General features: G+C 49.4%; 1 protein-coding gene across 2 annotated transcripts in view; it reads left to right on the top strand.

The window, feature by feature from the left end:
- Nucleotides 1–7,130, top strand: part of ARHGAP35 (Rho GTPase activating protein 35) — a 67,506-nt gene extending 60,376 nt beyond the window's left edge. For both annotated transcript variants that reach the window (XM_088139761.1, XM_088139762.1), the window contains exons 6-7: nt 723–828; nt 1,843–7,130. In XM_088139761.1, the coding sequence (XP_087995887.1) occupies nt 723–828; nt 1,843–2,203 (467 nt within the window). In that variant the 3' untranslated portion in view covers nt 2,204–7,130. The remainder of the gene's footprint in view (nt 1–722; nt 829–1,842) is intronic.
- Nucleotides 7,131–13,136: the final 6,006 nt, after the last annotated feature.

Below are 13,136 nucleotides of genomic sequence, written 5' to 3'. Positions count from 1 at the left end.
CTGTTTCTAGAACTTGATCCGATGTGCTTATAAAGGCTGACCAGTGGTTTCAGCATGGGTAATACATGTCTGGCCTACAAAGCATATCTGGGCTTTTCTGTGAGCACTTGGGAAAACGTGACTATTCCGGGTACTGCTAAAAAGCTATTTTTGCCTTCCAGATTTAAAATGTGAGGCTCTAAACTGGGAGTGCCCAGCTTCGTCTTAGTTCAATTCTGCCAGCAATTTGCTGTTCCACATCAAAAATGTGCCCTCCCCCCTCCCGCCAGTCTGAACCAAGTTCTTAGGATTTGGTGAAGAAAGATGCAAAAGAGTTGTCAAATGAATGTAGTTTGTATAGTGCCTGGTACCTGTCATAGTAGTTTTTTGGGTAAGGAAATTAATTTTAATTGCCACGTATTCCTTGTATTCATATAAGCCAAATTTGACTTATATGATTATTCACTTGGCTGAATAAAATTCCCTGATACTTTGGTTGCCATTTGTAAGACTTTTGTTTTAATTGCTGGCCTTCCTAGCTCAGCACCTTCCATAGGACAACTTTGCAGGTTGCAGCCGCAGCAGATCTGGAGGGGACAGGCTGGGGTAGGCTGGTTTATTCCTTGAACAGGAACTGGTCATGGCTGCAAGCTTCTCAGGTTCCACTTTGATAATCTCAGTTTGTGAATGTCCATTGCTCCTTGAAAGAGTATAAATCTTATTCCATTTCTCCACTTAAACAGAGATCAACGACAGAGAGCAGAAACTGCATGCACTTAAAGAGGTGCTGAAGAAATTTCCCAAGGAGAATTATGAGGTCTTCAAATATGTTATCTCTCACTTGAACAAGTAAGTTCAACATGGGTTTCTTCCATCCCTCTGAGATGCAAAGAGGCGAGGTAGGGATGTCCCTTGACTTGTAGCTGTTGGTCATTTTGTGACCCCTGGATATGCGTAAAGCTAACCATGGTGGGACAACAGAACCTACCCAGAGTGAATCCATTCCCGGACATTTCTCCCAATTAAGCAGGGCTGCATTATCAAAGGTCTCCTTAACGTTGCTAAATTGTGCTCCACCAAAGATTAGCAGCAGCACCTGGGGTAGGTTTTGTGAGGGTTATGGCCTCCCTGGTTTCATTAGGCATGGACAAAGGGCATTGGCTGCTGAGAAAGGCCCAGCTGGCAAGCCTGTGCTCTTACTTTTCCAGTTCACGATCCCAAAGCCACCACCAGACCATCAGCCCCGTCCTTGCAGACCCCAGTGGAGGTGGCAATATCCCTGCAGCATTCAGCGGTCTCATTCTAACAGACTTCTACTTCAGAACAATACAACAAGCAAAGCCCAAGGCGGTTTTCCCCTCTGAATGGATTCTGTCCAAAGTTCAGTTTATATTATTCTCGAGCAGCTGTGTTTAAATATTCATAGCGACTATAGAGGCATTTTTTAAAATCTATCCTGAGTGGTACTAATGTGAAAGTTAACTTTTAATTCTCCACCATTGGCTTGGTAGCATCCCCCTCACAGTCCGTGCTGTGCTTCCTTGCTTTCCTATGTATGCCCAGTATTAAGCCAAGAACATGACATACATCTCGTATATCGACAGCCTTATGACCCACCTGGGAAGCAGTAACCCAGTGGCAACAGAGTGGGAGGCCAAGATAGCTTCTGGTGACCTGGACATTTTGGACTACCATTCCCAATGGCACCATCTCAGCTTCACAGGCTGGGGAGAGCTAGTGAACTTAGCTGGTCCACAGGCCGATGCTGCACGTTGGTCTGTGCCGTTCTGAGAAAGCAGTAGGCCCCTCTGGGGTGGGGAACAGGTCTTGCCCCTCATGTCTGAGCACCCTTTGTCCTTGCAGAGTGAGCCACAACAGCCGAACCAACCTGATGACCAGCGAGAACCTCTCCATCTGCTTTTGGCCCACATTGATGAGGCCCGACTTCAGCACCATGGATGCCCTCACCGCCACGCGCATTTATCAGACAATCATCGAACTCTTCATCCAGCAGTGCTCTTTCTTTTTCTACAGCCGGCCCATCGTCGAGCCCCCAGGCGCCACTCCCAATTCTCCCTCGGCCATCCCCATCAGCACACCTTTCCTGTCCTCCACACCTGTGATAACCCAGCCGTCTCCTCCGCAGACGCCTCCACCTTCGCCCCAGTCTCCTCTCCAGTCCCTTCTGCCCCCCCAGCTTCAGGCCGAGCAGCACACACTGTGAACCAAGGCCCAGTCAGGAAGAAAGGTCTGCTTCCGTTCTGGCGCATAGAACAAGACTGGGAAGCTGCTCCACCCTGGCATCTCTTGGCCCTCTCTCTCCTCCCATCATTTGGTTACAAACTTCAGTTGGGCTAAGCAATGGCAGGCTGGCACATTGGACCCCTCTGAAGCCTCGTTCTGCCTCGGTGCCTGGCATGGGAGGGCACGCCAAGTCTAGGAGGAGGATGTTGTTCTCAGTGGGAAGAGATTTGGACCTCTCTTTCCAGGCAGAATCAATTCCATCAGGATCTACTCTGACCCCAAGCAAGGCTGCAGAACGCAAGCGAACACTGCCAAGTTCAGCTGGGCAGGGTTAGCCCAGTGGCTTTGGACCAGTCCCTTCTCGGCCTCAATCAGTGCGTGAACAGAGAGGACTGTTGGAGCAAGAGGCGTCCCCCCTCCACCAAGCACATTCCAGGAACGATTATAACTGAGGCCTATCCTGCAGTGCTGGACATCTCACCTGGGTTGGGGACCATACCTTTTAATTTAGACCAATTTGTACCACCCCAGTAGTAGCTCAGAAGATCCGAATCAACTCAACTGAAACAAAGGCTGGAATGTAACTTCCTCTTGACCTTAATGTCAGGACCAGTCTCAAAACTGGGAAGAAGAGTCCTGAGAATTTGTGGCTGGCAGTTTCCTGGGCAGGGCAGGATGACGGCAGTCCAGCCTTGCTGGCCGTGCTGTCTTCATATGACAAATCATGGCACCTCTCTCACTACCCTCTTTCCCCAACCTCGAAGGATATTGGTGTTAGCACTTAACAGAGGAGAGAGAGACGAGAGAAGAAAGTGCATGTCCATTTGCAAAGAATGTTGATGTTTTGCTGTCTGGCCTGGGGTTTGACTCCTTTGGAACACTACATTGACAGAAACACTGTTGTTAATTTTGGTGTGCGTGCGTGTGCCTGATTGGAAGCAAGTGGTTAGAAGGGCGGGGGGAAGCATTGCTAGTGAAGAGAGAGAAGTGCAAGCCTGTAGACTTCCCTTTCTTTCTCCTTGAAATTGGAAAAGGCAAGCTAAGAGACAGCACCAGCGGAATATTTGGAAGGCTTCCTGCTGCCGTTTCACTCGGGTCTCTTGGAGTAGCTGAATAAACTTGTGTGGGAGACGCAGAGCCTGGAAAGATCTGTTAAAAAGAGGGTTAAAGGGGGAAAACAAAGGGTTTGTTTCTGACCACTTTGGTGCAAATGCTGTAAATGCCCCCGGGCTGAGGGGGAAGCTCTTAGCCAGCCTCCTTTTGGGAGTTCAGAGCGCTCTGCCCTGTCAGAAAGGTGGCAGCAGGTTAGGGGGTGACCGCCATGCCATGAGAAAGAGAGTCTGATTGGAAATTCTTAAAACCTTTGAGTGGAGCATCCACAGTGAGGTTTGTTGCCCTGCCTACAACCCTGAACCCTTGCCAGCCTGCCACCGTGCAGTGCCGCCACCCCCCAGCGCCTTCCCAAGCGGCTGTGTCCACTCTCTTCCCAGTCGCTGTCAATGCGTGGCCGGCACGTGGAGGGAGAGGCTGATGCGCCAGGGGAGCCCCTTGCCCTCTTGCTCTTCTCTCTCACCCTGGAAGCCCCCGACTGTTCCTCTCAGCCCTTCAGCCTGTGGCCATTTCCCTCTTTTCCTAGCCGAGGCTTGTGCTGGGTCTGCGCACAGCTTGGCGTTGCTCCTGGGCTCGTGTGAGCCTCCCGTTGAGGGAAACACTAGAAACGAACCACTAGGGATCACCGGTCAGGGTTTCCGCACCGTGTATGTGAATGGGGATTGTGTATCAGCAGTGCCTGGTAAACTGCCCTGTTTGTGTGAGTGTGGGTGTGTGTGTGAGGGAGAGGGAGTGTGGGGTGTGGGTATATTTGTTCTCATTAACAGGGCAGTTTTAACTGGAGTTTCCATGGTACCACTGGGAGGACAGGGGAACAATCCCTACTCCACCCTCACTGTCTTTTCGCACTTTAAAATGAAACCTGTGGTTTATTGCTGTTTTTAGCCTTTCAAGGATATTTGTGTTACATTCGTTTGGTGGGAGTGCAATTCCGGCCCTTCTCCCACCCGCCCCTCCTTCCCCCAAATTACTCTTCCGCTTCCATTCTGCTTCCTGGTACCCAGAGCCCCGTCGTCAGCAGACTCTCTCTCTCTCTTATAAATAAGCTGAATTATGTACTCCTTATTTTAGAACCACATTGAAAAGTTGTGTCTGTGTCAGAATCGTGTGCTTGAAAGCCTCTCTTGCAAGCATTCCTCCCTTGTTTTATACTCTCGTGCATTAACGATGAAGCTTTTGTGTAAATAATGGAAATGGTTTGTTTTAGATGCTTACAAGGAAAATGGAATTAGCCCACCTCCCGTCAATTATGCATGCGCGACGCGAAACAAACAAGCAGTCTTGCAGGGAGGAGGCTGAGGAGGCTGGAAAAGTTCCGTTCTGACTTTCTCCTTGGTGAAAAAAGGAGGGCTGATGTCTCCCCCCACCCCCCAGCTGCAGTCTTCAGCTGTTGACCCAAATGGGGTGTGGGGCGCACTGTTTCTTACCTGGAATGGGGCTCTGTTGAGCAGCAGTGTGCGCTTCTGTGCCTTCTTTGGGGGTGTGCTGAAGTCTCCCTTAGACGGTGCTCTTGCTAGCAGCCCTTGGGATTAGGGAAGGCAGCTGACCTTGAGTCCTCCCTTAAATCCCAAGTTTGGCCTTGTGTGCGGCCATTCGGACACGTGTTTGCTCTGAGGCCCCTGACGTAGCACCCAGCCTGGGAGACAACAACCTGAGACTGGAACTTGATGTTGGCCGGGGAGAGGAAGGGCCGGAGGCTGTCCTGCGGTGGTCAGTCTGTGGCCTCAGTTGCTGTGCTTAAGACTGGGGGGGGGGGGTCACCTCTGTGCCTGCCCGCTTCTGCGGGTTCCCCAAGCTGAGCAAAGGGGCTGCCTCCTGCGCAGAATGGAGAGAAGGAATTGCAGTGATCCCAGGGCGGCCTTGGCCGGCTTGGTGGCCCCCAGATGAGTTGGGGCCCCTCCCATCCGTCCTGGGGCAGGAGGTGAGTTGTGCCCTGGCTCATTGAGGGCTCGCTCTTCCTAGCCCTGCCTGGGGTTTCTGAAAGCTTTCTGTCCTGCTGAGAAGGAAGGTTGGCGACCCAGGGTTGGCAGAGGAGATGGGGCCCCCACTGGGGCCCCAGCAGGGCAGTTTTTCAAGAGTCTCAGCAAGTTCAGAGCATCACTGCAGATCCACCATTTGCCTCCCTCACCTGTCACCATTCCCTCTTCTGAAACCAGTGGCGTTTGGTGGGCCCTTAAACTGGGCCAGGTGCCCCCAAACAACCTACCTATGTTTTCAATTTCCAGGGCTCTTTTTTGGCAGCACCAGATCTGTCTGTCTCCTGAGCAGCACCAGAGGCAACGCCACTTCATATTCCTGGGGTTTCCCCCCAGTCCAGACGACGGGTCGCCGACAAACAGGGCCCATTGCTGCTGCGTCTTTGCCCTCCGCTGGCTTAAACCAGGCTTTCTAGGTCCCTATTCTGCTGGAGGCTGTCAAGGGGTGGCCCCTCCATTGCCCTCCCACCCTTTCCCGTCCTTTCGAGAAGCGGCAGAGTTTTGCACTCCGTTGTGCAAGTTGGATGATCTCCCATGCACTTTGACGGAAGCCCTCCGGGACACGCCTTGTCCCGCCACGTCGTCTTTTCCCTGGGCTCTTCCGCAGCCAGGCGCACAGCAGGTTTGTGGTTCTCGCCTCCCTGTTAAGAACAGTCTGCTCCCATGGTGGAAAACCAGAGGCATCTCAAGGCTCTCCGGCTCTGGTTCATAGTAGCATCCTGTTTTGTCACTACAACACAGGGTATCGGGCTGACTTACATGTGACTTTTAAAAAATTCTCTAAAAGGAAAGTTCTGAATTGCTTGTCTGAATCATTTGTCCTTTGGTGACTTAGCAGCAGCAGCAGCATTCGAAGCCTGGCTTAGATTTTATTCTATTTTCATAGAAAGAGACTACATCTGGCTTTGGTTCCTTCTCCATTTGTCCTCTAGCCAGCTGGAGGCCCACTGGAGACTTCCCCTAACTCAGAAGGTCAGTTTGCCTAAACATCATCTATCTGGTCAGTATTCTTTAGAGGTCCCATTGTGGGGGTGCTGCCCCTGTTGATAGGTCCTAGTTTAACTGTTAGGTTAAATCCCCCTTCCCCCCTTTTGGTAAAATGGAAATACAATAGAAATATTGTATTCTAAATGTAGTTTAAGGCAGGGCATAAGTTATTGTTTAAAATAATCTTAATTTTTTTCCTGTGTATATTAAAAAAAAAAAAGGCACCTCTGTTTCTCAAATTGTACGGGAATAAAACTTATCCCGAAAAGTTGGATTTAGTTCTGCACTCAGCTTTTTTGTTTTTTCCTGGTACTTGTATTTTCACATGTAAAATTATCTCTATATATGTTGAATTAACATTTTTAATTGAAGACAATTATTAATGGTCATAAAATGTGTTAGTAGTTCCAGCTAAACATGTGCCCAAACACTGTTCAGAAAAACAAGCAAAAATTACCGAGAGTCCTGTATGTAAAAAAAAAAAAAAAAAAAAAAAGTATAATGGTTATTTCTCTGTATTTTTAGGAGCCTAACGACATCCTTTAGTTATTGGTGATAGAATATATTTCCTTTTTATGCTTCTATTAAGGACATTTTTAACTCTTCGTGGTTCTTTCTCCTCCCCTCCCTCCCGGCCCATCCAATTAGTGCATGAAATTGTTGAAATCTCTGGGCAAACAAAGAAAAGCCCCTTTTTGCTGAATTTAAAAAGGAAAAAAAATCATGTTATTTGCTACAGAGTATTGTATGTGTCTCAATGGGAATGGTGTAAAAACTTAAAGGCCTTATGTGATATGTATCATAGTTAATAAATCAATCTTGTAAAAAAAGAAATGTGGTTTTCTGCGTGTCCTGCATGCTTTTGTGTGCTGCTTTGTCTTCTCTAGAGAACACGACCTTCTCCAACGTGGTGCCCCAGAAGGGTGGAATTGCAACCGTCCAGCATCCCCAGCGGGCAGGGCCAGCGTTGTGAGACAAGGCTTGGCATGCAACACCTCTGGATGGCTGCTGGGGGTTGCTGGAGCTCCAGGAGAGGAAACGGGTAGAAGCAGGGGAGGAGGAGCTGATCCGCGGAGACGGATTTGAGATGTTCCCGTCGTTTGATGGCGCAAGCGCGGCCTGGCCTGCGTGGCTCTTCGTATGGGCGTCCGCACACAACGACAGCTTTCAAGCTGGGTCGATGAAAGGCATCGAACAAGAAACTGCAGACCGCAGGCAAGTTTAGAATGTGTCCCCCGTGATCTGCTTGTCAGGAGGGACCGACTGGCGACGGTGCTTTGGATGCAGGCAAAAGGGGCAGCTGGCAGAAGAGAAAAGGCCCCTCTCCTACCCTGAACCCCGAAGTTCGGAGTCAGGCAGGCGACTTGCCCACTCAGGCTTCGATGCAGACATTTGCGGCAGCCTGAATCTCGTGGTCCTAAGATTGGGAGAAGCCCGTGAGAGCCTCGACTCCAACTCTGCCTTGGTGCAGGAATTCTGCTTGGAGGGCCCACCCCCGCCCACCACTTAAACCCTATTTGCATTATCGAGGCTGAGCGATCATGGATTTAAAAAACAAAACTGGTGAGCGTCTGCAATGCCACTGCTGCCCTCTAGCGCTGAGCTGATACGTTTTTAGTTTAAAGCCACCTCCGCACCACCTTTTGCTCTCCAGGTGGGACTTTAATTTTATTCAAGAGTGCATATGGCTGCCCAGCTTGGACACTGCAGCTCTGGTCGGTGCACAGCACATTAAAACAACAACCAAGCCCCGAAATCGTTCAAGTCCAAAACATTGCAACCCTATCCCTCTCCAGCTGGGCAAGTCCAATCCAGTTCAAAGCCCAAGCAAAAAGCCGTGTTTTTGTTGCCTTTCCGTGAAGGCCGACAGGGTTGGGGCCAGACCTATTGCAGGGGCGGGGGGTGAACTTAATTTTAAAGGAGTTAAAGCCCCAGCCAGCAGCAGTTTTAAACTTAGGTGCTGCACTTGGTTCCAGACGTTAGAACTAACCAGGGTTGGTATTGCTTACGTGGATTTCTGCATTTCTCAGAAGTCTCCAGCTTTGTGGATGCCCTAAGTTCTTGGCTGTTCCAGACAAGGATGTAGGTTTCCATGTGAACCTGAATGTAAACAAACTGAGTTATGAAGCTGCAGTTTGAAGGAGATGAGAGAAAATAAGTGGGAGTAATATTTTGTCAAGCAGGAACACTGGAAATGGGCTCTGTTTGCACCGGGTCCCTTCCCTGCCTCAGGCTCCCTGCCAGTGCGCTGCATTAATTAGGAGGAAGCAGGAGCACCTGCAGGGAGGGATCACGCTTCAACTGCACAGGTGCAGCCACCATCTTGACTTTTTTGACACCCCCCCCGGAAAGGAAGCCGAGGTCACATCTCAAATCATTGCTGCCATCAAAACTCGACATGGCCTGGAAGCTGAGCGAACTACAGATTCAATACAATATCTTAAAAGTAGCAGCCGACTTTCTGCTGCTGCAAAAATCCAGTTTCACTGCAAGAATCCATCCTGGCTGCTGATGCTGCTGATCACTTTAATCTTTAACTTGCCAAGCCTGGTCCTTTGCTGGCGGACCCTCCCCTCATCCCACTCTCCTGTCGCAACAACCCCTTCCCTGTTGATTAATCTCAGCCTGAATTTGTCCCGCCTCATTTGATTGAGTGGCTTTTTTAGGTAATTAAATCTTTTGCTTTGTAGGATTCCACCAAGCAATTAGGAAGCCTATACCCATCTCTCCTCCCCCCCCCACCCCTAGTAAATGGAGCTGGCCATGATACCTCTGCTTGAATGCACTGGAAAAGAATGTGGTTACGCATTAAGCAGCTGCAACCCTATTATTAATATAGTGCTCTGCCGACAAAATAATTGTGAGCTAAGTGGTTTGTTTAAGGGCAGGTACCTAATTGCTTAATTGATTACACATTATGCACATTTATCTAACTCAGCGGAGGTGCTCCTTCACAATATTGAAGGGAAGGGCAAGGTAAAACTTTCCGTTTAATAAATAGACAAGCCCACCCCTTCTGTTGGTAGCCAGCCCTTTGACTATGCTGGTTAAGAATTGGGGGTACTGGGGTGTCTCCATGCCCTGAAGCCATCCGTAGGTCGAAGGCTGATAGCTGAGTTTGGGGCTTCTCCTTTCAGGATGGCCATCTTTGCTTTTAAATGCACGTTCACAGTTAACACGCTGGAATCAAAATAGTCTCGGAACTGAGTTCCGTGTGCTATTAATTTGGGGATTCACGCAGGGGTGTCTTTGGGGCAAGATAAAAAAGTCAAGAAGGTGCCTGCGATGGTGCACATAAAAACCAGGTGGGCTTCAATGGCACCATCGCAGCTGCCACCTTGAATTTATGGGCCATGCCCTGCGGACACCCCAGGATTCACAATTAGTCAATTACACATTTCTAAATAAAAAATGGGCTGTCACAATGAAATCATGTGTGTCTTGGGGGGCAAATCCAAGCTGGGCTTTCGCCACTCTCACTACTCTGTCTCCTTTTCTAGGCACTAAAAGACCTAAAAGATCCGGTTAGGGGATTCACTTTCTCGCCTCCAGAATGTTTTTCCCATATAAAGATATTACAATTCTGCAAATCTCAGTCTCCCCCCACCCGGAAGTCTGCTGATCCCATCTTTCCGTCTGATGTTGATATGGCAATCAAAGAGATGCTAGTTGGAGAATGGGACCCAAATTGGAATATAGGGCTTGCTCAGCTTCGTCCATGTGCCATATGAGTTGCAGCTCCCAAAAGCTTCTGACTTCTAATAAAATCGGCCTGTCAGAAAAGGTGCTACTAGACCTCTCCCGACTAAACCTCTGGCCTGCGACAAGAAAATGGAGGTTGGCATGGGTGAAGCAGGTAAAATGGAAAGATGGTACCTAGGGAGAAAAACATCACCCAGGCTTTTAGGGGAGCTACCAGCTCCAGGCAGGTGAGGCCACAGGGTGGAAATGGATGGACTTTTGGTGATGGAGGTGGTTGAGCTTGATGGTCAAAGATCAGGGGTAGGGAGGCCCTGATATGGACAGAGAGGTGGGGAGCAAAGCCATCAAGGGATTTCAAGGAAGGTGGATTTCAAGGAAGTGCAGCTCAAACAAAGCATGTCACATAATCAGGGCACCTAGAGAAGTGCATGGTTTGGGTAGCAGAGGAGGTCAAGGTGGGGAGTTGGGTTTGGGGAGAGGACAGGAGAAAGCTGCAATGACCAAAAGTGATTGGTGCAAGGTGTTTGGGAGAAAATGGATGGCTTGGGTCTTCTGCAATCTGGTTGGGGACCCTCCAGAGGCTGCCAACTTTCCACACCCAACAAACATGCCAATCTGGGTAATCCTATGAGATGCTGTGAGTTGAGGACTATGAGTTTCTCATATTTGCAGAAGGGAGAAAAATAAAGGAATTCAGGATGGATAGAAGTTCCTCAATCCAAGGGGTTTACAGTGGTAGGACAGAAAAAGGAGAGAGTCTGGTATCCTCGAAACACGTGCTATGGCAGCTTGTCCACCTGTCCTTCAGGATCTGTGACCTTACACAATCTATCCTGACCCACTGCCCTAGGGTAGCCCAGGTTCAGGTGGAAGCCACACTCTTAAGAGAAGGGCAACTCTGAAGCTCCAGTCCAGTTGATGGTTTAGTGCAGTGTTGTCCAAACTTGGCCACTTTAATGGCTGGCTGGGGAATTCTGGGAGTTGAAGTCCACTCATCTTAAAGTGGCCAAGTTTGGACAACACTGGTTTAGTGTGTTCTACAAATTCATGAGTTGGTTTGCTACAGGAAAGCATGGTTCTGTTACCCATCAGTGTGTTACGCAAGCCCGTTCAGTGTCTCCAACCCGGATTGGATGAAGAGACCCTCCGTGGAACCTGCTTTTGGGCAAAGACTTCAGAATCCTTTGGCGTTTTGGTGCTCTTCAATCATTCTCAGTGCACAGTTACTCACACCTCCTCCTCCCTTCACGATGCAGGCCATACCCCACGAGTATAAGCAGGTTGGATTACTACTGCCCTGTACGAATGAAAACAAGCTAAAAGGTTGGACAATTTTAGGCTTTAACTTCGTTCCTTCTTAGTAGGATCCCCATATCTGTCGGTTCAAATCAAATGCAAAGTGATTGCTCGGGAAGGTAGATGTGATGTCTTGGGACAAGGCCTTTTTGAGTGCCTGCTAAATTCAGGATTTTGTTCTTTTAAACATGAAGCAAGACCATTCTCCTTTCCAAGTTTCTTAATTTCATGGTGTAAATCTGAAAGAGGAAAATGGGTGTTGCCAGCGAATTGCAAAAAGATAAGTATCCCAATTGGTGTTTACATATTGCCATTAACTCTGTAAAATGATCTAACAGTAGCGTTCATTCCCTTAAGTTAATTTGGTTTTAATTTGACTTGGTCCAGAAGTATGCTGTGTAGTTTCTTCCACAGCCAGCAGATGACACTATTGCTTAATTTTGCTACCTGTTGTGGCACCCATCCACCCCTTTACCCCAAAATCGGATCCACGGAGCAAGAGAACGGATGTATCCATCGAGGGCCACAAGGTGGGCTTCCGGAGAACCCTGTACTTTTAAACGTGATTATCCCTAGTGTAGGAATAACTTTACAATTTCCATGTGCCTCCATCTCAGAATGGCAGGATCATAAAAAAGGGGGCCTCAAGGGCTACGGGTTGCCCATCCCCGCTCATTAATTCATGGTTTACTAAACTAACCAAGTTGCTGGGTTCAGACCATGCACGTGGACTGTGAATTCACCCCACTAGCTGTAGTGGTAGCTTTATTTATCATGCATCTATAAGTAAGTGCAGCAGAAGCACAGGAGAAAAACAATACCGCTATTAACATGCTGCAGTCAACTATAAAATCACAGTGTAGAAGAAGGACCCTGTGGAGCAGTTGGCTTAAACCAAGACAAAATGAGCAGCAAATGTGTCTTTTGGGAGGCCCCCTGGTGCTAAAACTCAGCCTTTGGCTACGAAAAAGGAGGAGGCGGCTCGTAGCACCTTTTCCAACTAACCATTTTTTATTAAAAGGCACCAGCTTTTGTGAGCTGCGTCTCAGGAAAGCAGATGCCTTTGAATAAAAATCATTAGTTAGAAAAGGTGCTACGAGCCTCCTTCTCATTTTTGGCTCGTGCAGACTGACACGGCTCTCCTCCTATACTGTCTTGGGCTACAGAAACCTGGCTGATGAGGCAAGGATGATGGAGGATCTGGCCAGTATCCTCTTCCGCAAATACAGGTCCGTGGCTCAGCTAAATGCTGCAACCAGCCGCCGCTGCTTCTCCCTCCCCTCCCCTCCCCTCCCCGTCTGCTTGCCAGCCAAGCAGTGCAAGAGTTAACAGGGGTCAAGCGCATGTCAGCAGCTGGCAGCGTCTGGAAACTGGTGCATCAGCGATGAGGCAGTGCTGGGGGGCCCCGGGGAGATCACCTGACATGGACGGGAAGCTGCTGACTGACAGCTATGGCCCAGCTGGTGTCAAAGGCCTTCCCAGCTGAGCCACAGGTCAAGTTTGGGCCCTGTCCCTTCAGGCAGGATGGGGAGGGGGCCTCCTGATACCAAGCCTGCCCCCCTCCCCCGTGGATCACCGGACGCTCCCCTCTCTGGTTGGGCATGCATGCCACCGCTTGGAGGAGACCTCTGCAAGGTTGTGGAGAAAGGCCACGCGCACAAAGGCGCTCGAGTTCTGCTCTGGAACTCGGGTCCTGCTAGAAGCCACACCGCCGGGGGAGAGGAAGGAAGGGGACGCCCCCTCCCCATCCCTACAGCAGCCAAAAGGTAGATGCAAAACGGGAAGCGGAGGCCCGCGACTTGGGGCCCACCGTGTCTGTTGCTCAATGGGGCCAGGACAGAT

The sequence above is a fragment of the Python bivittatus genome, unplaced genomic scaffold (assembly GCF_059951505.1).
Source record: "Python bivittatus isolate LINGU-HERP-01145 unplaced genomic scaffold, Pbiv_v1 ctg000310_np1212, whole genome shotgun sequence".
NCBI classification, from domain to species: Eukaryota; Metazoa; Chordata; class Lepidosauria; order Squamata; family Pythonidae; genus Python; species Python bivittatus.
This window is presented reverse-complemented; position numbering and strand designations above follow the sequence as displayed.